Below are 24,417 nucleotides of genomic sequence, written 5' to 3' on the forward strand. Positions count from 1 at the left end.
AAACCTGTCCTCACCCATTCTTCAAATCAACGTGGTAAATACTGAAGAAATAAGTGGCAACGAAAATTTCGTTTAAGTTAGGTTTCGAATTGTTATTAAAAGCTTTTGATTTTAAATAATGGAATTCAATTGCGCATTAATTCAAAATACACATTAAAAACCAATAAAAACTCGACGTTATAATTCGATTATAACTCTAACCCTTCTGTCGATATGAGAACAAAGTCCCTTTTTTGTCAATAATGCTATAAATCTCGCCTGTTTCGCAAATCGTCTTCTAACCATCTACCTTAGAGAAATACGTTAGAATTCGATTCGTTTTCTAATCGTTCTGTAACCTAAATGTTTGTTATGCACAATCAAAGAAATCTGGTTGATTAATTTTGATCCACCTTATATTTTAAATGAATGTTCCATACTTTTACTATTTTCTTCTTTATAAAATTTATTAATTAAAATTTTGTGGTTAAGAAACGGGATGTATAATTTTATATAAATTATCCCAGTTTTATGTTTATAATAAATTTCCTAGAACCGCTTTATGATCGTAGCTGAGATAAACTTTGAAAGTTTAATAACCATGTATATTCATGCATTTGTACGCGTTTCAACAAACAGCTACATATCGAGCCATAACCGCACAAAGGGCTTAACCGACATTACTTTTGATTTTTTGTTTTTGATGGAAACCGAAAGGCCATTACCATATGCACCAGCTCCAAAAAATTTAAGTCCTACGAAATACTGATACCAAGTTACAGATAAGCCAAATTTGGCTCAAGTGCACTAAACACTTTGTTTATATTTTTTGTGCTCGCAATGCGTAGGTTAATCCTTTTTTCCGAGAAAATTTTGTCATTTTACTACAAAGCTTTTACATTTTGGTATGCATGTTTCGTAATTTTAGTGTTTTTAAATTAAATATGGGCTTCTTGCAAACACAGATGATTTTTTTTTTTTAGATTAAGATTTTTCTTAATAAGGATTATAATGAATATAGCCAGATGATTGTTGCAGATTTCAAATAAAGTTGCATTAGTTCCATACAGCGACACCGATTCTTCAGAGGAAATAGTTGAAGAAGATACTTGTGTTGGGAAACGAGGTAGGAGGATCCCGAAACCACTACCCAAAAGACTTCTACGAAAGTAGGGATCTTCTACTTCAGTTTATACAGGAGCTTACAGAGAATTTCATCGTTAAATTATTAAGATTTGAAATCACTTTGTGATAAAAATATAATTCCCGAAATTTTCCACAGAGTACCTCAACTTAAAACACAACTCTTTTATCACAGATACATTACCAGTTACTGATGTAGAAGACGGCAATGTGAGGGATTCAAGGGGTTGTGTGGCGCAATATAAAGCTTCTCCAACCCAATTGTCAACCTCACCTTCGAGCGGCGATTCCCGCTTCACTAACAGACGAGGCTCTGGCGACCCCAAGCTCTTCATGGAACTTGGGGGTGGGGAGGGAGGGATGGCCTGAAGGTTCAATGTGGCCATATAAATCGTTCCCGAGATGGTCGGGCCAGCACCTTAATGGTGCTGTGTTACCGGAGCGTATCGGATCTGTATCCGACAAAGGAACATCACATCGATAACACTCCCCAAAGCCTTCGGGGAGTAACCTAATCTCTACAACAACAACAACAACGGCAATGTGAAATGAATAGATTGTACCTTAGTTATATAGTTTTTATTTAGAAAACTTAGTTTGGTTGTAAATTTAAAATATTTGTTAATCAGTCTGCATCTTTAAATATGAATTCCGTCTTGAAATCGTGAATTAAAACATTGATCTGCATCACCAACCACTATTTTTATTGTTTCCAAATGTGTATTTTTTACTAGTTTAGTTTTTGACACTTTCAAGTAATGAAGTCTTTTTTTCTTTGAAAGCAAAAAGGGCGTAGGCGACAAATGCGCCATTATTATTAAAGAAATTATAGTCTTATATACACACCAACTTTCACGTTACTATCTAAGGTAATCGCAATATAAATACAAAAGGAGCGTCTACTGAACAATTTTGTTTATGCCGGTTAAGCCCTTTCTGCCGTTATGGCTCGATATATTTATAAGCTATAACTTATGTATATGTGCTAAAATACATTTTTGATATATTTGTGTATACAATGTCTTTTTTCTCTGCTTAAGATAAAAAAGTGGTAAAAATTAATTATAAATTAACCAAAATTATCGAATTAATTTAAATGGTATGTGAAACCCAATGCTTAACAGAATATCAAATTAAGTTAGAGGGCTGGAAACCATCTATCAATTGAAAGGGTCCAGTTGCGTGGTTTGAACCATTTTAGCTCGATTGGGCATTGGAAATTGGGGATGGGGATGGAGGATGGGGGGCGGTTTGTCCCAGAAGGTTCAATGTGGTTATGTTAAATCGTTCTCGGGATGGTCGCGTTTGTACTTTAATGATCCTTGTAATCGGAGCGTACCGGATCTCTATCCGGCAAAGGACCATCAATATCGATAACACTCCCTACAACCTTCGGGTTGGACCAGAGAGATAAGGATGTTAGAGGCGTTGGTTCCACATTGCAATTGAAAAGATGACTCGGTTAGAAAAAGCTTGCAGCCCTGTTAAATTACAGTCAAAGGACGTCACCGTTAAATACATAAATATTTTTAACAATAAATTAGGTGCATTAACACTACGCCTGCGACTCCGTTTCGCTTACGCTCGCAATGCTTTGCATACTGGGTTCAGACTCGGAACGTTTGTGCGTACGTTTTGACACGCTGCATGACCGTTCCAACTCATTGTTATCTCTTGACAGGGCGCTGCTGGAACTTAGTTTGCTTTGTTCCCGCTGTTGTGGTTGGAATAGTTCTGGTTCACTGCGTGCAAGCTCTTCTTCTACAAAGGTATTTATATTGGGATTTGGCTCCAATATTTTCTCATTAAGGCACACACCATCCAAATCTACATCACTATTGGAAAAAAGTGCGGTAGCACCTAACTCAAGGGAGTTTTTCACATCTAACTCTACATCATTTGGGTTCGTCGTTGGAGTGAATTTTTGTACAATTTTCTGATTCACTGGTGTAGAATTTGAATTGTTGACTGTAGGTAGAAAAGCACTTTGATCCACGGTCACAGGCCTCTGAAGTATCGAAGGTGAAGGTGATGTAGTAGTCTCATTACGCGATCTTGAACTGACCGGTGTATTAGGTAAAAGAGAAAGTCCTGCCATATTTCCAAAGCTATTCGAATTGGTACTACCGCCAATTGCATTGCCAGTACTACTTACAACTGGTGCATTTGTAATAGAGCTTGGTGTTGAGTTACTTCTTTCATCTTCGTGTTCCTTCATTAATTTACAAGCTTTACCCAAAGCGCAGATAGTGAGGCAAATACGCAGTCCCAGTACAAATATATAAGTCAATCCAAGTAGCAACCAGGCGGCAGCATTATTGAAAGAAACTGCAGAATATATGGCCTTTATCAGCACGACACCCAAAGGGAATGGAATAAAACCCATACGGCGTGCCACCAAGTCCGAATGATCGGAAAATGCATGTTTTTGTCTAGTTTGTGTCATATCATATGCTAGGCTAGTAGTATATTCACGATAAATGTATTCGGGTATCTCGTTAAAGCGTGTTATAAAAGCGTGTTTGATCCAATCTATTAAAACTTCAGTTACCAGAACAGCAATGCAGTCGGGCATCATTACGCAAAACTGATCTAAGCTCCAATCAAATTCCTTCATTGTTTGTATCATTACAATGAAGAGTAAAACAGAGAGTTGAAAACGTTCTCGCACATCACTACAGGTTAATTGGAAAAGATTATTCTTGTCGAATTTTTTGAATACGGATCCTTTAAGCTCAACGAAGTTGTTAGAAATCATAATTGTAAGTAGACCTTTATTGTTGGAGTTTACAGCCACATTCAATGTAGTCGCCTAAAAAATTAGCATTAAAGAGACATTAGAAGCAATTTATATTAAAGATACATTATAAAAATTTTATTTTTCATACCCCACCTGGAACATAATAAGAAAACTGTGCAACAACACATAAATAAGAGCAAACACAATGTGCGTCACCAGCCCAAAGTGCTCTCGTTTTGAATTTTTGGGTTCCGTGGCTGTCCAGAATAGCGCATCAATAGTATCTTGACCAAAAGCGGATAACAAACGATCTCCAACCTCAATCATATTATAAAAAATATATAATTTTATAATAGATTGAGACTTAATGATATGATATACACGATTGGTATCTACGGAGAGCATCAGCAATGTACAAGCAATCCATATTGTGCCTTTAAGCAAATCACAAATCTCCGCTGGAGTTAATAGGCGCTGCGTTCGCGGTCGAAAACCCAAACAACCTGCAATGGGCCGCGTGAGTAGTCCCCATAAAGCTAAAGCAAAGCGAACAGGTAGGAAGGTGTGAATGTACAAGAAGGAATCTGCGCATTGCATTATACCATATACAATAAAGCGTTCTAAATCACGCGGTATACGCATGAAGGAATATATTTTTTGCCGACGTGCAGTGTACCTTTCCTCATCGTGCTCCAAGATGTAACCACGAGTTAACTCCACGTTGAAAAACTTGAAAAAGTCCATAAATGAGGGCGGCGCCTCTGAGTACAGGGAATAAATTATAAAATAAAAGGTCGATCATTGCAGCCACTCACCTGTTTCCTTATGTTCTTTGCCATCATTTGGATTTGTGTTGGTTCCTTTGGCACTATTTCCAACAGCGGATCGTTTAGTATCATCATTAAGGAGTTCATCGATACGATTATGAAAGTCTAACTCTCCACGAAATCGTAACTTTTTTGTTGGTGTTGCAATGCCAACATCATCTTTTGTCCGAGACATAATTTATAAATTTATTTGATTTGTCCTACTTAGTAAAGATTATGGTAAACAATGGCAAGGATGCCTAATATTTTTTGACTGCCTGCTGATTTCGTTTTGTTTTTGTGTTGAATCGGGAAGTGAAAGAAGAAGAGTTAAAACAGTGTTGAGCAGTGTAGTATGAAGTGTCACGCACTGTAGGAAAATTAAACAGCGGCATCCTGTTCTAAAATTTAGAACATGGCGGAACGATACGAGGTGGCATGGGATTTACAAAAATAAAGTATATGGAATTTTTATTTATGTTTGTAGGTATGTCACCATGCTGCCACCGCTGCGTTCCGTAATGATTTAGAATATAAATTCGCTTTTGCAAGGATTTTGAGGTTGCCTCATGCCATCAGCTGATTGCTTCTTCTTGATAATTTTCCATACAATACCTTGTACAACAAAATGTCAGTTAATCGAATTCTATGAAAATTTTGTTTTGTCTTGACATTCATCTGCACGGCGAATTGATTGAATTCGCTTTGCCATCACCTGTATAGATTCGCCTTGGGTCATGGCGTAATTACAGACAGGTGTTTTTACTTATCTGAGGCTAATTCATGTAAAACTTTGAGGTTGGCTCATCTCTAACATATTGATAAACACCACCCACATTCCAACATCCGCAAACGGTAAAACTCCATCGCCAAACAATTCTAAAACAATATCAAGGCGCATAAAAGTATGTATTAGGCATTAACTCGGTCAAAAGCTGCCTGCTGGTGGTATGCGAATGGAATGAAGACAAAACGTAAAACTCTGTTATTCTTATGTGTTGTGTTATAATAGCCATCATCTAGAGACTTTTCTAGCTCCGTAACTTGGGAAACAGAGTTCGTGATATTTTTGTACATATGAGTAGTGATAGGCAGATTTGGCTGTTGTTTTTTATTTAACATATAAGGCTGAAGGCCAAGCAGTAACATTTATTTTTGAAAAACTAGGTTTATAAAAAGTGGTGTGGTCACACTTGGCAAATTATCTGGCTCACAAATTTAACGAAACTTCTGTCTGGATTTCTCTGGCTCAAATCTTTATTGTTACACTGTTGTTTTTTATTTAACATATAAGGCTGAAGGCCAAGCAGTAACATTTATTTTTGAAAAACTAGGTTTATAAAAAGTGGTGTGGTCACACTTGGCAAATTATCTGGCTCACAAATTTAACGAAACTTCTGTCTGGATTTCTCTGGCTCAAATCTTTATTGTTACACTTACATGCAAAATTATTTATCTGGCTGAAGTTTTTACGACCAGATGAAGTCTTATTATACGCTAAAGGGAATATCGTGGTATATATGGCTAATGTACCCCCAGAGAGAAACCTTTATGTGAACTTATGTTTTGGAAACTCTTTTCGTATACTTTTCAGGAAGATAACATAAACGCATGAGTGACATTCATACAAAAACTCATGTTATTCCTGGTTATCATATGATATTAAATGTTGCATACTTTTCGGCGCACCTGTTACTATTTTAGATTTATTGTATTATGAAAATAATAAAACATACTGGCTGTTATAGCTTTTTCGAACCTGGAAAAGATCTCTTCAGATATTTTTTTTTATTTTTTAATTAAAAATTTATATTTTTCGAGAGCTGAGATTCGAACTCGAGTTTTTAATTCCGCACTCCTACTATTAGGCTATGACTGTGTCTTTATATTTCCCGTTGTTGTTTTATGTTACTTTTATTTCATTTTATTTTATCGATGAAGTAGAGCTGAACTATTCTGGTTCTATATGTTACTCCGTGCATGAGGTTTTTTGCGTTGTTGCTTTTGGTTAAGAAACAACTGTCACCTGAACCCTTGTTGGATTTAATCGACTGTTCATCTATTACATATATTTTGGCCTTGTAACATGCATTGACACACCGGGCTTCACTTCAATGTATTAGGCTCGGTTTTTCAGTATCAGTTAAGGCCGCGGTACAATGACATTTTTCATATAGATGCGTTTAACACAAGCTTATGCATTCCAATAACATCACCACAATCAACCAAAATGTTGCGTTTGCAAATATGAAGGAACTTCAGACTTGGCAATTGAAGTTTATAATGCCTTGCCCACTAACATACAAAATTTCGCGAGGCACTGTTGTAAACATTCTCCCTATACAACAAAAATACTTGCTAGCATATTTTGTGTAGTATTCGATTGTTATATTGGGATTTTTAATTGTGAAGAATGTTAGAAAATTTGCCAACCAGTGGGAAAATTAATTTCACTTGCAAAGTGTGCCAACACCCTTAGCCAAAGCAAATGTCAAATTCTACTTCTTATGATTTGCTTGGAACAAAATTGGGGAGTTAGCAGCTACTTTTCAATATCAGATGGCGCCAGTGTCGCTCAATTTATCATTCTCTATAAAAATACGTGCTATCTACTCATAATGTATAAGCATGTGTTAAACTCATATATATTGTTACGAATGTTGGCGGCACTAAGGGGTACTGCCATCTCTAGGCCGATGCTAAGCAGTGACGTGAATTCACATCAATAATTCAATCATATGTCTACACATACGTGTGCACGCGGCGGAGAAGCAACGTGCAAGCACATGCAGATATCTTATCTGAAATGCTCCTAAAGGTATGCAATTGTGATTGTGGAAGTGTCGCTCACACATACAACCGCATGGGATATGAGAGAAGCTATAAAAATTATACATCTGTAGTTGTAGCTGAGAAATTTATAACTAACTAGTAAGTTCTGGAATTAGAAAAGCCTAGAAATATGCAACGAGGAGGTCGGACAGTATAAAAGGGCGACAACAGTGGAGGCGAGAAATCAGTTTAATTTAAGCTATCAGTCAGCTTGGTTAATAAGCAAGCTAGTTACAAAGTATAAGTGTTATTGTGAAGTACTTTAATAAAGGCCATTTTTACATTATTCAATATTGGAGTTATTTATTCAACAGTTTAGCGATACGAACGTTAGCAGAAGATTGCAATTAAGGGGAATTGCAGTAAATTCGTTACAATTGGTGTCAGAAGAGGAATTGTGGAATAAATTCCAGAGGACAACAAGGACATGGCAAAGTTTAGTGAATTAAAGATGCAGCAACTGATAAAGGAGTTGGATAACCGTGGATTAAATACAAGCGGCAATAAGATCGAATTTCAAGCAAGCCTACGAGAGGTACTGGAGTCGAAAGGATTTGATGTGGACGAGTTTTTCTTTTATCCTGATGGGGACGAGACAACAATAAAAATTGAAGAGAAAAACGAAGCAGACAGTTACGAGCACAGACTTGAACATGATATTGGCTGCAATAACTGCTCAAACATCGACAGTGGCATCTCAGCTGGAATCGCAGGAGACACGTTTAACATCCAAGATGGAAGCACAGGAGGCACGCATTTCAGAAATATCGTCACAAATGTTATCTCAACTGGAATCGCAGGAGACACGAATAACATCGGAGATTGAAGCACAAGAAACGCGTATGTCAGAAATTTCGACACAGATTACATCCAAGATGTAAACTCAGCTGGAATCGCAGGAGAACTGTATAACAGCGAAGATTGAAGCACAAGAGGCACGAAAATCCGAAATGTCGGCGCAAATTTCAGCACAGATATCATCGCAGATCTCTGCTCAACTGGAAGAGCAAGAAGGACGTATTTCCTCCAAGTTGGAGGCGCAAGATACAAAAATTTTACAGTTTGAGGAAAAAATCGAGGCCGAGGTGAATGCTTTGAGAGGATGTATCGAGCAGTTGCAACTGAATCGCCCAGCAGTTTCAACGAGTAGTCCAAAGGTAAAAACACCATCCTTTGACGGTTCTGTTCCTTTCCAGGTCTTCAATCTACAGTTTGAGAAGACCGCAGCAGTGAACAACTGGAATGCGAAAGATAAAGTTGCTGCACTGTTCGTGGCATTGAAAGGGCCTACAGCGGAAATCTTACAGACAATTCCAGAGTACGAACGGAACAGTTATGAAGCATTGATGGCTGCTGTAGAACGACGTTATGGAAGAGCATAGAAAACAGATATTCCAAATTGAGTTGCAAAACCGCTACCAAAAAGCAAATGAGGTATTTCAGGAGTTTGCTTAAGATATTGAATGATTGGCTCATCTTGCAAATGCGGACGCACCCGTGGAATACACTGAAAGGGTAAAAATCCAGAGCTTCATAAATGGCATACGAGATGTGGAAATGAAGCGGGCTACATATGCAAATCCAAGACTAACATTTGCTGAAACGGTATCGCATTCACTGTCTCAGGAAACAGCTTCACTTTTGAGTGAGCCATCGTACAAAGCTCATCGCGTGGAAGTGGAAAGGCCAAACTGGGTAGACGCAATTTTAGAAGCATTGAAGGGTACGCAGCAGAAGAATAATGATGCAGTCAAATGCTTTAAGTGTGGAAAGCCAGGGCATATTGCGCGTTATTGCAACACCAACCCTAACAGTTCCAACAATGTGGGTGGTCGTAAACGCAGAGCAGAAGGAGATGAGCAAATCTCCAAGACCACTCAATCGTTAAACTAAATCGAGTCAGCCGCAAGGGGCAACAACTGGCTCCCGCAATTGAATGCCCCATAATCTATATCTCGCAGATTGAAAGAAGATCGAGCAATCTTACTGTTGGAGGACATGTGGACGGAAAGGAACGTTTACTGACTGTAGATACGGGTGCATCTCATTCCATTATTCGAGCGGATTTAGTCAACAAAAAGACAAGACCATTGATTGGAGCAAGATTACGTACAGCCGCGGGAGAGGGCACCCAGGTAATTGGAGAAGTAGAATGTGTAGTAGCAATTGGGAACGTCACGGTACTACACAATTTTATAGTGGCAGATATTGTTGATGAAATCATAATTGAAGTGGTCTTCTTAATCAACCAAGGCATCAAGATCGATATGCAGAGCAAGACGATGCGATATAAGAACATGGATGTGCCACTTAATTTCGGCTACAGCAGTAAACGTGTGCTGGTGTAAGAGTCAGCAAATACCACCAAAATCAGAAGCAGTCATCTGGGCAAAGGTTGATGGAGATTGTGGGACAAACAAATTGTGAGTTGTCGAAGCAGCAAACAAATCAGCACTGAACGTACTTGTAGGAAAAACTCTGGCTATGACAAAATAAGATGGACGTATTCCGGTAAGAGTACTCAATGAGTTCAAGTCACCATTCAATTTGACCAAAGGAGCTATTTTGGGAAGATGCCAAGAGGCTGAAGTAGTTATTAACTGTGAACAGCTCCAGGAACACGTTTCATCTAGTAATACTGATCTTTCAAATGACATCACGGCATGGACGCAGGGGCTAGAGGAAGACTATCAGAAAAGGCAAAACAACTGATCCTAAAGTACGCGAACATATTTGACCAGGATGGTTCCAAACCAGGCCGCACCAATGTTGTGAAACATCAAATTGACACTGGAGACGCGAGGCCGATACGTCAAGCTCCTCGTAGTGTTCCACTGGCGAAACGGAAGTTGTGAGCCAAATCGTACAAGAAATGAGCGACAGCGGCGTCATCGAACCATCAGCTAGTCCATGGAGCTCAACGGTAGTATTTGTAAAGAAGAAGGGTGGAAAAATGAGGTTTTGCGTGGACTACCGGAAGTTGAATGACGTTTCGAAAAAGGATAGCTACCCATTGCCAAGAATTGGCGACACTCTGGACTCGCTATCTGGTACGAAATGGTTTTCCACACTGGACTTGAAAAGCGGCTACTGGCAAGTTGGGGTGAAGGAGGAAATAAAGAGAAAACCGCCTTCAGTGTCGGTGATGGTCTTTGGTAATTTACAGTGATGCCTTTTGGACTTTGTAATGCACCAGCTACTTTTGAGAGACTCATGGACCAGCTACTGAAAGGTCTACATTGGAAAACATGCTTGGTGTACCTGGACGATATCGTGGTATTGGGCAAGAACTTTGATGAACATCTTAAGAACTTGGAGGAAGTTTTCCAGAGAATAGCTGGCGCTGGTCTGAAGTTAAGTCCCAAAAAGTGTGTGCTGTTTAAAAAGGAAGTAAATTATTTGGGTCACAAGGTAACGACAGAGGGCATCTGGACTGCAAACGAAAATATAGAGGCTGTAAAGGATTGGCCAAGACCACAGAACCTACATGAATTGAGAAGTTTCCTTGGGCTGTGCACATATTACCGCCGATTTGTACCAAATTTTGCCAGCGTAGCCCATAGCCTCCATGAGCTTACAAGAAAAAATAAAGCTTTTGAATGGAAGAAGGAGCAAGAAGTGGCTTTCCAAACATTGAAGGAGCGGTTATGCACTGCCTCAATGTTAGCATATCCGATTCCAGGAGCAACATTTATTCTATTCACAGATGCGAGGGGATATGCTATAGGACGCGTTTTATCACAACTGGTCGATGGACAGGAGAAGGTAGTTGCATATTACAGCCGTTCGATTGGAAAACCAGAGAGGAACTACTGCGTTACGCGGAGAGAGCTGTTGGCATTGGTAGAGTGCATTAAACATTTTCACAAATACCTCTACGGCCAGGGATTCCGTGTCAGGACAGATCACGCAGCGTTAAAATGGCTTCTGCAGTTCCGTAATCCGGAAGGACAATTGGCACGGTGGATCGAGCGATTACAAAGCTATAACTTTTCCATTGAGCATCGAAAAGGTAGTACCCATGGAAATGCCGATGCAATGTCACGAAGACCATGTAGTTTGGAATGCAAGCACTGTTCAAAGGCCGAGGCTAAAGAAGACATTATAGATGTCCGGCTAATGACTATAACGTGTACAGATGAATGGGAAAAGGAACAACTAAGAAAGTGTCAGCTAGAAGATACAGATCTGTCACATGTTATGCAAGGGCGCGAACGAAACGAAAGACCAAGCAGAGAGGAGATGTCAGCAGTGGAACAGTTTAGAATTGATATCCGGTTGCTTGCATCGAGTATGGGAGAGTTAGGATGGTCAAAGAAAAAAGAAACTGATAGCTGTTCCCAGAAAGAGGATTCCTGACGTGCTCAGCGAGCTGCATAATGGTCCAAGCGGATGTCATCTTGGAATCACGAAGACGCTCGAAAAGATTAAACAGAGATTCTCTTGGGTTGGTTGCCGTCAGTCGGTCACTGAGTGGATTGCGAACTGCGAGGTTTGCAGCAGAGCGAAAGGGCCCAAAACCCGAAGTCATGGCCAGATGAAACAATATAACTCAGGTGCGCCATTTGAAAGGAGCTCTATGGATATCGCCGGTTCATTTCCTACTAACAACGGCGGAAACAAATATTTACTGGTAGTTATGGATTATTTCAGGAAATGTGTAAATCATTGGGCATTCGAAAAACACGGACAACTGCATTGCATCCTCAATCCAATGGTATGGTAAAACGATTCAATAGAACATTGGAGGAGCACTTAAGGAAAGTAGTAGACAAGTACCATAAAGAGTGGGATACCCGCATAACATTATTCTTGATGGCTTGCCGATCAGCAGTGCATGAGAAAACGGGCCAAACCCCTGCAATGACCTTAGACTGCCAGCTGATTTGAAGTTTCGGATAAATGCCAATGCGGAGAGAAATGTCAAGAAATCCACTGGTGATTTGGAAGAAGAGCTAAGAGAAATACATGATCTGATAAGGCAGCGAACAAAGATACTGAGTGACAAGATGAAAGCCAGATACGATAAAGCAATTAATTCGGAAGGTTTTCAGGAAGGAGATTTGGTGCTGTTATACAACCCACAACGTAAAAAAGGTTTGTCCCCGAAATTGCAGTGTAATTGGGAAGGCCCATACAAAGTTGTAAAATGGATCAACGAAAATGAAAATGGTCTATTTGGAAAGGCTGGCAACGTTTAGATCGAGATATTTGTCTGATCGGGACGATCAGACTTAGGTGGAGGGCAGTGTTACGTATATTGCCGGCACTAAGGGGTACTGCCATCTTAATGGAACTATTATTAAACCTACTCGTCGCCTATTCATATTTGATAAATTCAATAAACTTAATTTTCTTATCGATACCGGCGCAGTCATATCAGTTATTCCTTTTTCTGAATTTAAAATTTATAAAAGAAATTCGGCTCTTACTTTGACTGCAGCAAACGGTTCTTCAATTGAAACTTTCGGTAAAAAACTACTTAAAATTGATTTAGGTTTAAGAAGAGATTTTGAATTTCCATTCATTATTGCGAATACTGATACACCAATTTTAGGAGCAAACTTTTTAGAAAAATTCGGAGTTATTGTCAATATAAAAAATAAAGAAATAATGGATTCTACTACAAAAATTAAAGTTACTGGATCTTCTGGATTTTCTGATATTTTATCACTCAAAATTCCTATTGTCGAAAATAAGTTTTCAAAATTACTTAATGAATTTCCGTGAATAAGATTATACTAAAAAAGTTATACACCATATGGTTCACAGAATAGAAACAAAAGGTATTTTACCATTTTCGAAACCCAGACGTCTTGATCCAATCAAACTTAAAATTGCTAAAACTCAATTCGAATTTTTAGTTAAAACTGGTATATGCAGACCCTTACATTCTCCTATTGCATCTCCACTTCATCTCGTTCCTAAAAAAGAACCAAATGATTGGAGATCTTGCGGAGACTATCGAAGACTTAATTTTATTACTACACCAGATTGATTTAAAAAACAAACAATTTTTTTTCCAAAATTGATCTTGTGCGTGCTTACCACCAAATTCCAATGGCAGAAGAAGACATTCCAAAACTGCAATAACTACCCCTTTTGGAATGTTTGAATTCGTAAGAATGCCTTTCGGTTTACGAAACAGTGCTCAAACTTCCCAACGCTTTATTAATGAAGTATTTTCTGATTTCGAATTTGTATTTGCATGCATTGATGACATTCTTTGCCAGTGATAATGAAGATCAACATATAAATCATTTAAAATCAGTTTTCAAAAGACTTGAAGAATATAATTTAAACATCAAACCTTCAAAATGTACTCTCGGTGTAAGGAAATTAAATTTTTTAAGTTACGAAATTTCAGGCGAAGGTATTAAACCATCTTTAGATATAATTGAAATCATAACACATTTTGAAAGACCAATTTCTATAAATAAATTACAAAAATGTTTAGGTATGATAAATTACTATCATAGATATATTAAAATGTTAGCAACAGAACTTATTCCTCTGCATAAAATGTTAACACATGCAATTAAAAACAAACTCAAACAATTAAATTGGACAAATGAAACCACAACAGCTTTCGAAAATGTTAAAAAACGTTTTGCTAAAAATACTTTACTTACACATTTCGACAAAAATGGTACTTTATCATTAGCAGTAGATGCATCAAATGTTGCTATTGGAGCAGTTCTTCAACAAACTAGCAATAATATACTAGAACCCTTAGCTCATTTTTCAAGAAAATTAACTACAACAGAAACTAAATATTCAACATTTGATCGTGAACTTTTGGCAATTTATAATTCAATTAAACATTTTCTTGAAGGTAGAACTTTTACAATTTATACTGATCATAAACCTTTAATTCATGTTCTAAATTCTAAAGTAGATAGATCTCCTCGTCAACTACGTCATCTTGAATATATTGCTCAATTTACAAATGATATTCAATATATACGTGGAAAAGACAACATAGTTGCCGACACACTTTCCCGTATTCCAGAAATAAATGCAATTTTAACTCAAGATATAAATTTAGAAACTTTATATAAAGAACAACAAACTGATACATTTTTACAAAAAACCATTTCTGATCAAAATTCTAAAAATAATTTAAAAGAAATTCATATTCCAGTTATTAATTTAAACATATGGTGTGATGTTTCTCTACAACCTTTTCGACCTTATGTTCCACATTCTATGAAAAGAATTATATTTGACAAAATTCACTCATTATCTCATGCAAGTATAAGAACAACTAGAAAATTAATTCAAAATAAATATTATTGGCCTAACATGCGTAAAGAAATTAACGATTGGACTTGATCTTGCATCAATTGTCAAAAATCCAAAATTTCAAGGCATACTAAATCTCCTATTCAAAAAATTCAAATACCATCAAGTCGTTTTGAACATATTCATATGGATATTGTTGGACATCTTCCAGTTTCAAATGAAAATTGTTATATTTTAACAATTATTGATAGATTTTCACGTTGGCCTGAAGCTTATCCACTTAAAGATATTTCAACAAATACTATAGTAAAAACTTTTAAAATTATATACCACGATTTGGTATACCATTAAATATTACAGTAGATCAAGGTTCACAATTCACTTCAAAATTTTTTACGGAATTAATTAAACTTTTAAGTTCTCATAAAATTCATACATCTCCTTACCATCCCCAAGCAAATGGCATGATAGAGAGATTTCATCGAACTTTAAAAGCAGCAATTACAGCATCAAACGACTGGGTTCATTGGTCTGACATTTTACCATTCATTTTACTTGGTTTACGAACTTCTATTGAAGAAGATTTAAAAAACTTGTTTATGGCCAAACACTTAGAATAGCTGGTGAATTAATTATTTCAAATAGTAATAAAGAACATGATTTTTCTAATGACGCTCTTCATAAAATAAGAGAATATTTTTCGCTTGTTCGTTCTACAGTTTTTCATTATAACAAAGAAAATTTTTTCGTTCCTAAACAATTAGAAAATTATGAATATGTTTTTGTTAAAGTTCTTCGTAAATCTAATTTAGAATCGCCTTATGAAGGACCTTTTAAAGTTATCTCTAAGAAACATAAAATATTTACAATTCAATACAAAAATACTATTAAAAATATTTCAATTGATTTACTTAAACCAGCAAACATACTTATTAACAATAATTTAAATACAAATACATTAAACAACAAAAAACAAAAAAAGGTTACATTTAATATTAATTAATAATTTGTTTGTTTCAAATTTTCTTGCAGGGGGAGTAAATATAGTGTTAACTACTTTGTATTCTTTACTTTAATTTTTAAAATAATTTTTAATTAAGTTTTCGTGTTAACTTAAAATTTTTGAATAACTTCAAAAAAAGAAAATTCTAATTAGTTGGAAAATATTTAAACTCAAAAATAAATAACATAATATTTTTAAAAAATAAATATTAAAATATTTGGTTAACCACCAAATTAGAAAATAATAATTTTCTATATAACTTTTAATAATTTATTTAAATTTTATTTACTTTAAAAGATATTTTTGATGACTGAAATATTTTCATTTTTTGATAATAAAAAATAACTAATATAATAAGAATAAATTTTACATATAACAAGTATATTTGTTATAAGTAGAAACTCTACATATACTCCCCCTCCAGTGAAACGAAAAATTTATGTTTTAAATGTTAACTTATAGTGTATATTGATTACTGTAAGAATTTTGTGTTGGAGTTTGAAAAACATTTGAATTTGAAGTTTATGTTGGTATTGATGTAAGTACTCAATCTTTTGATGATTCGATGTACTTAATAGCTTATTTTAAGTTGTTGTTATGTTTACTTATTGCATTAATATTTTATGTATATTAATATTTGGTTGTGTTATTGTTATGTTGTTGAGGTTAAAAATCACTTAATAGCTATTTGTTAAATAATGTCAATTATAATTATGTTTTTGAAGAACCTAGAATCAGGATGAATTATAATAGATGGCAACTTTGTGTGCACCATTACTCAAAAATTAAAAACTTGCATTATAATTGTACTCTGCATAATGTATGTCCAAGTTGTTGATAAGGAATGAAAAGTTGGTTCCTTTAATTGTTTGAGGGTGAAATTGTCATTGATTCATGTTATGTTAATGAGTATAAATTGAGTTTTTAATATGATTTACATTTCAATGTGAAATATTGATATTTAGGAAAATATTTCGTTAATATTTATTTTAAAAAATCTTTAAGAGATTTTTTAAAATTGTAGAAATTTGTTTGATGTTTAAAAATCAAAGTTATTTCTTTTTTTTTTGTAGTGTATTGTGTTATTTTCGAATTGAATATGAATTAATTTGCATTGCGGTGTTTGTATGTCTGTTGTTGTAAAATATTGTATATGTGCAGATGATAAATATTCTTGAATATAAACTGGAGAAGAAGTGCGTATAATTAATATAAATAATAAATTGACTATTGTTTTAAATCAATTAATATAAATTTTTAAGCAATGTAACATTAGTATTCTAAATGGAATTATTTTGTTTAGATTAAATTTACATTTCATAATGTAACAAAAGATTGAAGAAACAAACTTTTTTAAATAAAATATGAGTATTAGTTTTCGAAAAATGCAAAAATTTTGAACAATACAGCACACTAAATGGTAATATCATTATACTGGTACTACTAATTTATGTGTTACATTTATTTTGATATTTTTAAATAAAAAAAAAATATAATTTTCAAAAATAAATTGTACGTTATATGACTTGTTAAGTAGGTTATTAGTGTCAATTAAAAAATAAATGTGGTCGTAGACCAAAATTCATAATGTTAAACATATATATGTATATATATATATACTCAGCATATCAAGTTTAGTATAGCTTTTGAAAAACTGAAGCGATTCAGGCAATGTTTCGAGAAGATTTTTAGATAAATTAACGTATGCAGCTAATATGCTCCTCTGATGCCGTTTGGAATACTTCATAAAGCATTGGTGAAAGATATTGCATTGTCACATTAAGTGTTTGTGTATTTCTCATTTTGTATTTATCGGGAAATATTGCATTCTCATTACAGTCGTCAGTTGGACGACGTGGGCTATTCAAACTATCTGCCACATCATGTTATATGAACTATTTGGTATAAATGAAATTGCAGATGATGTCGATTAAAGAGAATTTGTATCACTTTGATAAAGATGTCGTTGTTTTTCGATAGAGGCACATGCACGTTCACGTAATGTTCATTGAATACGCGTAGTATGGATTTAATCGGATTGCCGTCGATTTGTAAGTTAACTAAATGTGCCAAGGAGGAGGTTAATGACAATGGTAGATTAGTTATTGAATTATTTGTAAAATGAAGTTTTATTAGATTATTTAACAGCGAAATTTCATCCGGGATTTTCGTAATTTTGTTATCGCGTAAATCGAGAATAGGTCAGAAGGTCAGAAGGATCGTTGATAGGATCGCCAGATATAGAAAAAAATAGTTTTCTATATAACTTTTAATAATTTATTTAAACTTTATTTACTTTAAAAGATATTTTTGATGACTGAAATATTTTAATTTTTTGATAATAAAAAATAACTAATATAATAAGAATAAATTTAAAATATAACAAGTATATTTGTTATAAGTAGATAACTCTACACATCTCTAGGCCGATGCTAAGCAGTAATTTGTATGCACATCAATAATTCAATCATTATGTCTACACATATGTACGTACCGGCAGCGGAGAAGCAACGCACAAACACATGCAGATATCTTATCTGAGATATGCAATTAAAATTGTGGAAGTGTCGCTCACAAATCCACGCGCATGTGAGAGAAGCTATAAAAATTGTGCATCTGTAGTTATAGCTGAGAAACTTATAGCGGATAACCAACTAGTAGATTCTAGAACAGAACCGCCTAGAAATGTTAACGAGGAAACCGAACAATATAAAAGGCAGCAATAGTAGAGGCGCGAATCGGTTGGATTTAAGACGCTATCTAGCGAGCAATATCAGTATTATTTTGAAAATCAGTTTCATTTAAGCTTTCAATCAGTGTGAGTTAAGCAAGCTATCAGTAAGCGAAGTGTAAGTGTTATTGTGAAGTACTTTAATAAATGCCATTTTTGCATTATTGAACATTGGAGTTATTTATTCAACAGTTTAGTGATTCGACCTTAGCAGAAGGTTGCAAATAAGAGGATTTGCAAGTAAATTCGTTACAATATCATTTATTATAATATGATAATACATAACATAATACACCTAAGACAAACGGAACAAATAACTGGGTAGAAATTACCTAAATGTACAGTCACATATAACCAAAATTAACGTAAATTTGTTATAATATAACGCCTAATATGACGAAAATATCCTTACACAAATTAAACAACCAAAAAATTTAATACATTTGGAACCTGAAAATTGGAAAAACACAAAAAAATTTTAATGGAAAAATTGATAACTTAACTAAATGCAACTTGAAATAACCTGGTAAATAGAAGTTCAAAATCTCTGCATATTTTTAATCTTTAATTTCAAATATTACAAAAGTACTTAATACCAAATCGCAAGCTGCTACACATGGTTCTGGCCTCTGGTATTACCATTATATACTGGTGGAGCTCAATGTTTTTTAACACAACACTGGAATTTTAATTAACTAATTAAAAACCATTTTCGCTAGGCAATAACACAATAACCTATCAACCATTCAGGGCTGTCATGGAATCCAATTGTTGTCGGAATCGGATTTAAAAACGACAAAATAATTACTTTGGTGTCATGAAATCCAATGTTATCGGTTTAATGTTCGAATTGGAACTAGTATCGGTTTTAGGTGTCACAGAATCCGATAATATCGATTTTGCTATCGGAAACAATCCAATTAGTTAAATGCTGTTGGATTTCAATTTTTCCTAGTTGTATTTCTCTTGCAGTTGAGTATTTTCTAAAAATGTAAGTAAATAAAGATTTATTTTATAAAAAGAAATGTAAATTTATATATATTTTCATTCTTAATAGGGGAAAACATAAAAATTTAATGCAAAACAGTATTTTGACTGAATTTATGGAGAAACATCCAGATATTGCGAAGGGCTTCACGAAGCACATCATCTAAAATCGTTGACACCGTGATTCTACTTCACTCATGCTAAAATCCTTGCCAACTGATCTTTGTTTGGATCCTTCAGCTAAAAATCGTAACGTAGCTGCTAGTTGCAGCACTGGCAGAACTTTCAAGCCAGTTAAGCGTCCTTCAGTGGTGTCCAATACCATTCGGAAAGCCTCTTTGTTTATGCGATAGTATGCAATGTAACTGCAAATTCACTATAAATATTTAGAAACCCACATTAAGAAATATTTTTAATTACGCTGTCACTGACAACTTAAATGGATTGCTGCGATCTCTCAAAATTTTACTTTTGACCCTCTCGCAACTTTCTTCTTCCAATAATATAAATGCTACAACTGCTAATGCCATTTTGATGTCAATAAATTTGTTTATTTTTGTTTAAATGCACAAAACAACTATTTTATAAAATTTTGCAAACAAAATTAACATCAAAATTGCCGGTGCATCGCAAAACAGCTGATTCGAACATCGCTTTTATTTACATTCGAAAAAAGCTAAACCAATACGGTTTTATGACACCAATTTAAATCAATATTGGTTTGTAATTCCGACAAAACGCAAAACCGCCTTGGATTCCATGACAGCACTGAATATATCTGTTTTGATCAACGCAACTATATAAAGAAAAGGCATTGGCGCATAATCATAGTCAAAATAAAATATATTTTAAATTTAGTTGCAGCTTTTTGACATAATTTTCTATGAGCTATCTGTCAAAAAAGCTGCAACTAAATTTAAAACCTGTTTTATTTTGACTACGACTATGCGCCATTATATTTTGTGAGTAAAACAGTCAAATTAACAAAACCAATAAAGCCTTTTTCTGAAGTCATATTTCTCTATCCTGGATAAGGAGAAATAATAAACCATTTTATTTCTACATCATACACATATTTAACCTTTTACGATGTGATGTGACCACATTAATTTTCCGTTCGCTGTGGATTTTATTCGAGTAGTAGGAGAAGAGTGGTCACTTGAAAAAATTGTAATCAAATACACAGTGCATCTGCAAATTATTTCTTTTACTTTTTATTAAATTGAAGTAAACATTACTTTTAATTTTTACCAGATGTATGAAATGTTTATTCTGTTATATTTTTTATGAAAAAAATGAATAAAACAATAATGTGAACGAAAGGTTTCTTTTAACTTTAAACTTTTTTTCCTACACTTAAAAATTTTTTTTAACCTTTTTTTTAGCTTTTATCTTTTGTTCATCTAGCCTTTATTCTGAAAAAGTTCTGGCCAGTGTTGTTGTTGCTGCCTTTCTTCACTTTGACACTGACCGGTCCTATAGGAAAATAATAGAACGCCCTGGTGCTAAGCTTTGGCAGCGTCATAAAATAACAATGAAACGCCTTGCCGTTGTTTCAAAACTTTCCTAATAAAAAGCCACAGGTTATATAATGCATATTATAACGTGCGTCCGTCCGACATTACACATTAGCATGTTAGGCGTCATATTGACGGAGGTATAAGTTAATCGAATGTGGCAACAGATAAAATATAACACTGGCTGTGTAATATCTCGGGTGGTTGCTTCGCTAAAGCTATTCGCAAAAGTTTCATGCAAACCCGGCATAATATTGTGCATGGCGGAACGACAAAAGGTGGCAGCATGGAACAGCTGATTATAAACTATTTATATGATTTGATACATCAACTTCCGGCACAGTACGATTTTGACAGTTGTCCATCGAATTTACAAAAACAAAGTACATGGGATTTTTATTTATGTTTGTAGGTATGTCACCATGCTACCACCTTGTATCATTCTGCCACGATATTGTGTAATGGCAGCTCTTGAGCTACAGTCAGCTGAAGAAATAAAACATTAAAAATATGTAAATAAACTGACGTAAAGAATGTCACCTCATAAGCACACGGGCTAGATCGATAAAATTGCAGGAAAGTGCGAAAAAAATCCGGTTGGATAAAAATATTTACAGAAAGTAAAATTTTTTTTACCTGTAAATAAATGCCTTGAGAATATATAGAAAGTTGTTAAAAGTTTATTAACAAAAGTACTTTTTCGTACTATGGGGGAAACTGCACCAACGCCGTCCCCAATCACCGAAGAGGCAGCAAGTATGAGCGCTACCTCCAATGCAGAGATTACGCAGCAACAGCAGCCATCAAAGGCGAAGATTCTCATCATTGGTGCTGGCATTGCTGGATTATCGGCTGCGAATCGTTTAATTCATAATGGATGCAAAGATTTTCGCATTTTGGAAGCTCGTAGTCGCATTGGCGGACGAATCATTTCAATTCCTCTTAGTTCACAAAAAGTAAGACCAATAACACGAAATCGTTGATAATAAAATTGATTCTGGAGTAAGGAATGTTGAAAGAAAAAAAAGTTATGTAAGCTAATTAGGGGGCGTTATATGCAACAACCGGACTTTTTTTTAAATGCATGATTAAATTCTTTTAGAAAAAATATATTTTTGTCGTACGGTAAATCTGCTGTTAAAGTATTCGGAACAAAAGCCCCGGAAACAAAAGCAGCAATAACGGTACTGGAATCCACAAATAACTCGAGAAACATAGAGAAGGAAAAATAAGATTTACAGATATATTTCAGACCAATAAAAAATTATTTATTTGTCCAGGACACCTACTAACTTGCCAACATTAGTTCGAATTTTCGTTAAGTAAAAGGAATTTGCTAGCCTCTTCTGTTCTATTTTTTAAGCTATTATTAGATTCGATGCCTATTTAATGCTAAGAACTTCTCTAAACTTTCAGATTGTGATATTTATAAATAATGGCTAAACGCGTAAGCTGAATTAATATTATTTTATGCCCACATCTATGCAGGCGGTAACATGGCTAAAATCGCGGGCGGCTGAAATTTATTTTGAACATACATATATCGTGAATATTTCATAACATTCTCATTTACAACTACCGCTTCCCAAGGCAGCCGGTTCTATGTACCGGAGCGACTCGGGATTTTTCCCCAGCGGGTTCGGGGGTCAGAATATACCCGCGGTAGGTATGCCTGTCGTAAAAGGCTCCTCATGGAACTTGGGAGCCGGGAGGGAGGGATGGCCTGAAGGTTTAATGTGGCCATATAAATCGTTCTCGAGATGGTCGGCTTGCACCTTCATGGTGCTGTGTTACCGGAGCGTAACTGCTACCTCCCTGATCTCTCCAGTTTTTTCGCCTCGTGAAACCTGGCATTATCACCGACTAAATCTTCCGCGACCTTATTTACCACATGAAAGTCCCAAATATCGACCATTTTGAACATCCACGTCGATGGCACTACGCTACCGACTGTCCTACACCCCAAAATCTTGGGTGTGACGTTTGATCAGGATCTACATTTTGGTGGGCACGCAGCCGCAATTGTTCCGAGAATTCAGAGCCGTAATAAAATCCTCAAATCCCTCGCTGGCAGTACCTGGGGAAAAGATAAAGAAACGCTCATGACTACATACAAAGCAATTAGCCAGCCGATTACGTGCTACGCGACACCCATATGGTCGCCAAGCCTAAAAATTACCCACTGGAAGAAACTACAGGCCTGCCAAAATACTGCTCTCAGAATCGCCACGGGCTGTCTTCTTATGTCCCCAGAACACCATCTACATAATGAGGCGAGAATACTCCCCATCAGGGAGAGAGGAGATGCTAACAAAACAGTTCCTGTTGAATACCCAGAAACCTGGGCATCCAAACAGACATCTGATTGATGAGCCAACACCGCCTAGGGGCTTAAGGAGTCATCTCCGTAAGCATTTTGAGGAAATACGGCACCTGAGAACCCAGCCGTATGATGCAAAAAAACACAAGCAGGTCCTTGGTGAACTCCACAAACAGGCGTCGGACCTTTATGCCGGGAATTGCCTGGTGAATCCAGTACTCAAAAAAAGTACCCACAACTTTTGGAAGAGGAACGCATACTCCCCAGGGAAACGCGTGTCACTCTTGCTCAACTTCGTTCTGGATACTGTACCAGGTTACACTCTTACATATCCAGAATCAACCCCGACATACAAAATGTATGCCCCGCTTGCAATGTGTCCACACATGACACCAACCATCTCTTTAATTGTAATGTGGAACCAACGCCTCTAACACCCATTTCATTATGTCCACCCCTGTTGAAACAGCAAGTTTCCTTGGACTCCCGTTGGAGGATATTGATGACAATTTGTGATCGGTCGCGGCTGTTAGGTGGGGCGAAGCACTGCTACAACAACAACAACAACAACCAAGGGCTGTCATATCAGTGTAACCCCATTTAATTTGTTGCGTCCCTTCCACAAATTGTCATCCTCCCAGCAGCTCCTTGCAGCGGGACTGCGTCATACTCTCCTGCTCCGGGAAGATATCGAGTCCAATCCGTCCGTCTCCGTCTCCTGACCACGGTCCTGAGAAATGGTTTTTCTGCGTTTGCCGGAAAAGAATCTTTTTAAGACCGTCATACTCTTGTCAGTGTGTCACGTGCAAGGTATGGTTGCATTGGACAGGTTGTTCTGGGCTAGATCCCAAAATCCAACGTTCTCGTAACTTATAAATCTTTTGTGGCTCCTTGCTGTTTACGCCTAAGGGCGTCCCGTAGTCTACGTTGATTTCATGAAGCGGCACAACATCCGCATCGCTGCGATTCAGAGACTAAACTCATAGCAAGTTCTGCTCTGCAGACCTGTTCTGGGTATAATGTCCACAGAAAAGATCGCGATAGCGGAAATGGAGGCGGTCTCGCGCTTATCATATACCACTCAGTGCAATATCATATATTTAATCCCGACATC

At 36.0% G+C, this 24,417-nt stretch overlaps 2 protein-coding genes across 2 annotated transcripts in view; one reads left to right on the forward strand and one right to left on the reverse strand.

Moving 5' to 3' along the window:
* Nucleotides 1–1,686: 1,686 nt before the first annotated feature.
* On the reverse strand, nt 1,687–4,975 carry LOC137236735 (protein TAPT1 homolog). Its single transcript, XM_067759703.1, has 3 exons — nt 4,678–4,975; nt 4,016–4,623; nt 1,687–3,934 (listed from the first exon to the last, which is right to left on the reverse strand). Exons 1-3 carry the CDS (start codon nt 4,862–4,864, stop codon nt 2,678–2,680), a joined length of 2,052 nt encoding a protein of 683 aa, XP_067615804.1. The 5' UTR covers nt 4,865–4,975; the 3' UTR covers nt 1,687–2,677.
* Nucleotides 4,976–21,486: 16,511 nt separating this feature from the next.
* The window catches only part of LOC137236736 (peroxisomal N(1)-acetyl-spermine/spermidine oxidase), a 33,989-nt gene continuing 31,058 nt past the window's right edge, over nt 21,487–24,417 (forward strand). Inside the window, exon 1 of the mRNA XM_067759704.1 lies at nt 21,487–21,939. Coding sequence (XP_067615805.1) covers nt 21,691–21,939 — 249 coding nt within the window. The 5' untranslated portion in view covers nt 21,487–21,690. The remainder of the gene's footprint in view (nt 21,940–24,417) is intronic.

The sequence above is a fragment of the Eurosta solidaginis genome, chromosome 1 (genome assembly GCF_040869045.1).
Source record: "Eurosta solidaginis isolate ZX-2024a chromosome 1, ASM4086904v1, whole genome shotgun sequence".
Taxonomy (NCBI): Eukaryota; Metazoa; Arthropoda; class Insecta; order Diptera; family Tephritidae; genus Eurosta; species Eurosta solidaginis.

Bases quoted from the DNA above. Each gene is read 5' to 3' on its own strand.
- LOC137236735 (XM_067759703.1), bottom strand. From the start codon at position 4,864: ATGTCTCGGACAAAAGATGATGTTGGCATTGCAACACCAACAAAAAAG. The intron at 4,624-4,677 runs GTGAGTGGCTGC...CCCTGTACTCAG, and splicing joins CAAAGAACATAAGGAAACAG to AGGCGCCGCCCTCATTTATG. The intron at 3,935-4,015 runs GTGGGGTATGAA...CTAATTTTTTAG, and splicing joins GTTTTCTTATTATGTTCCAG to GCGACTACATTGAATGTGGC.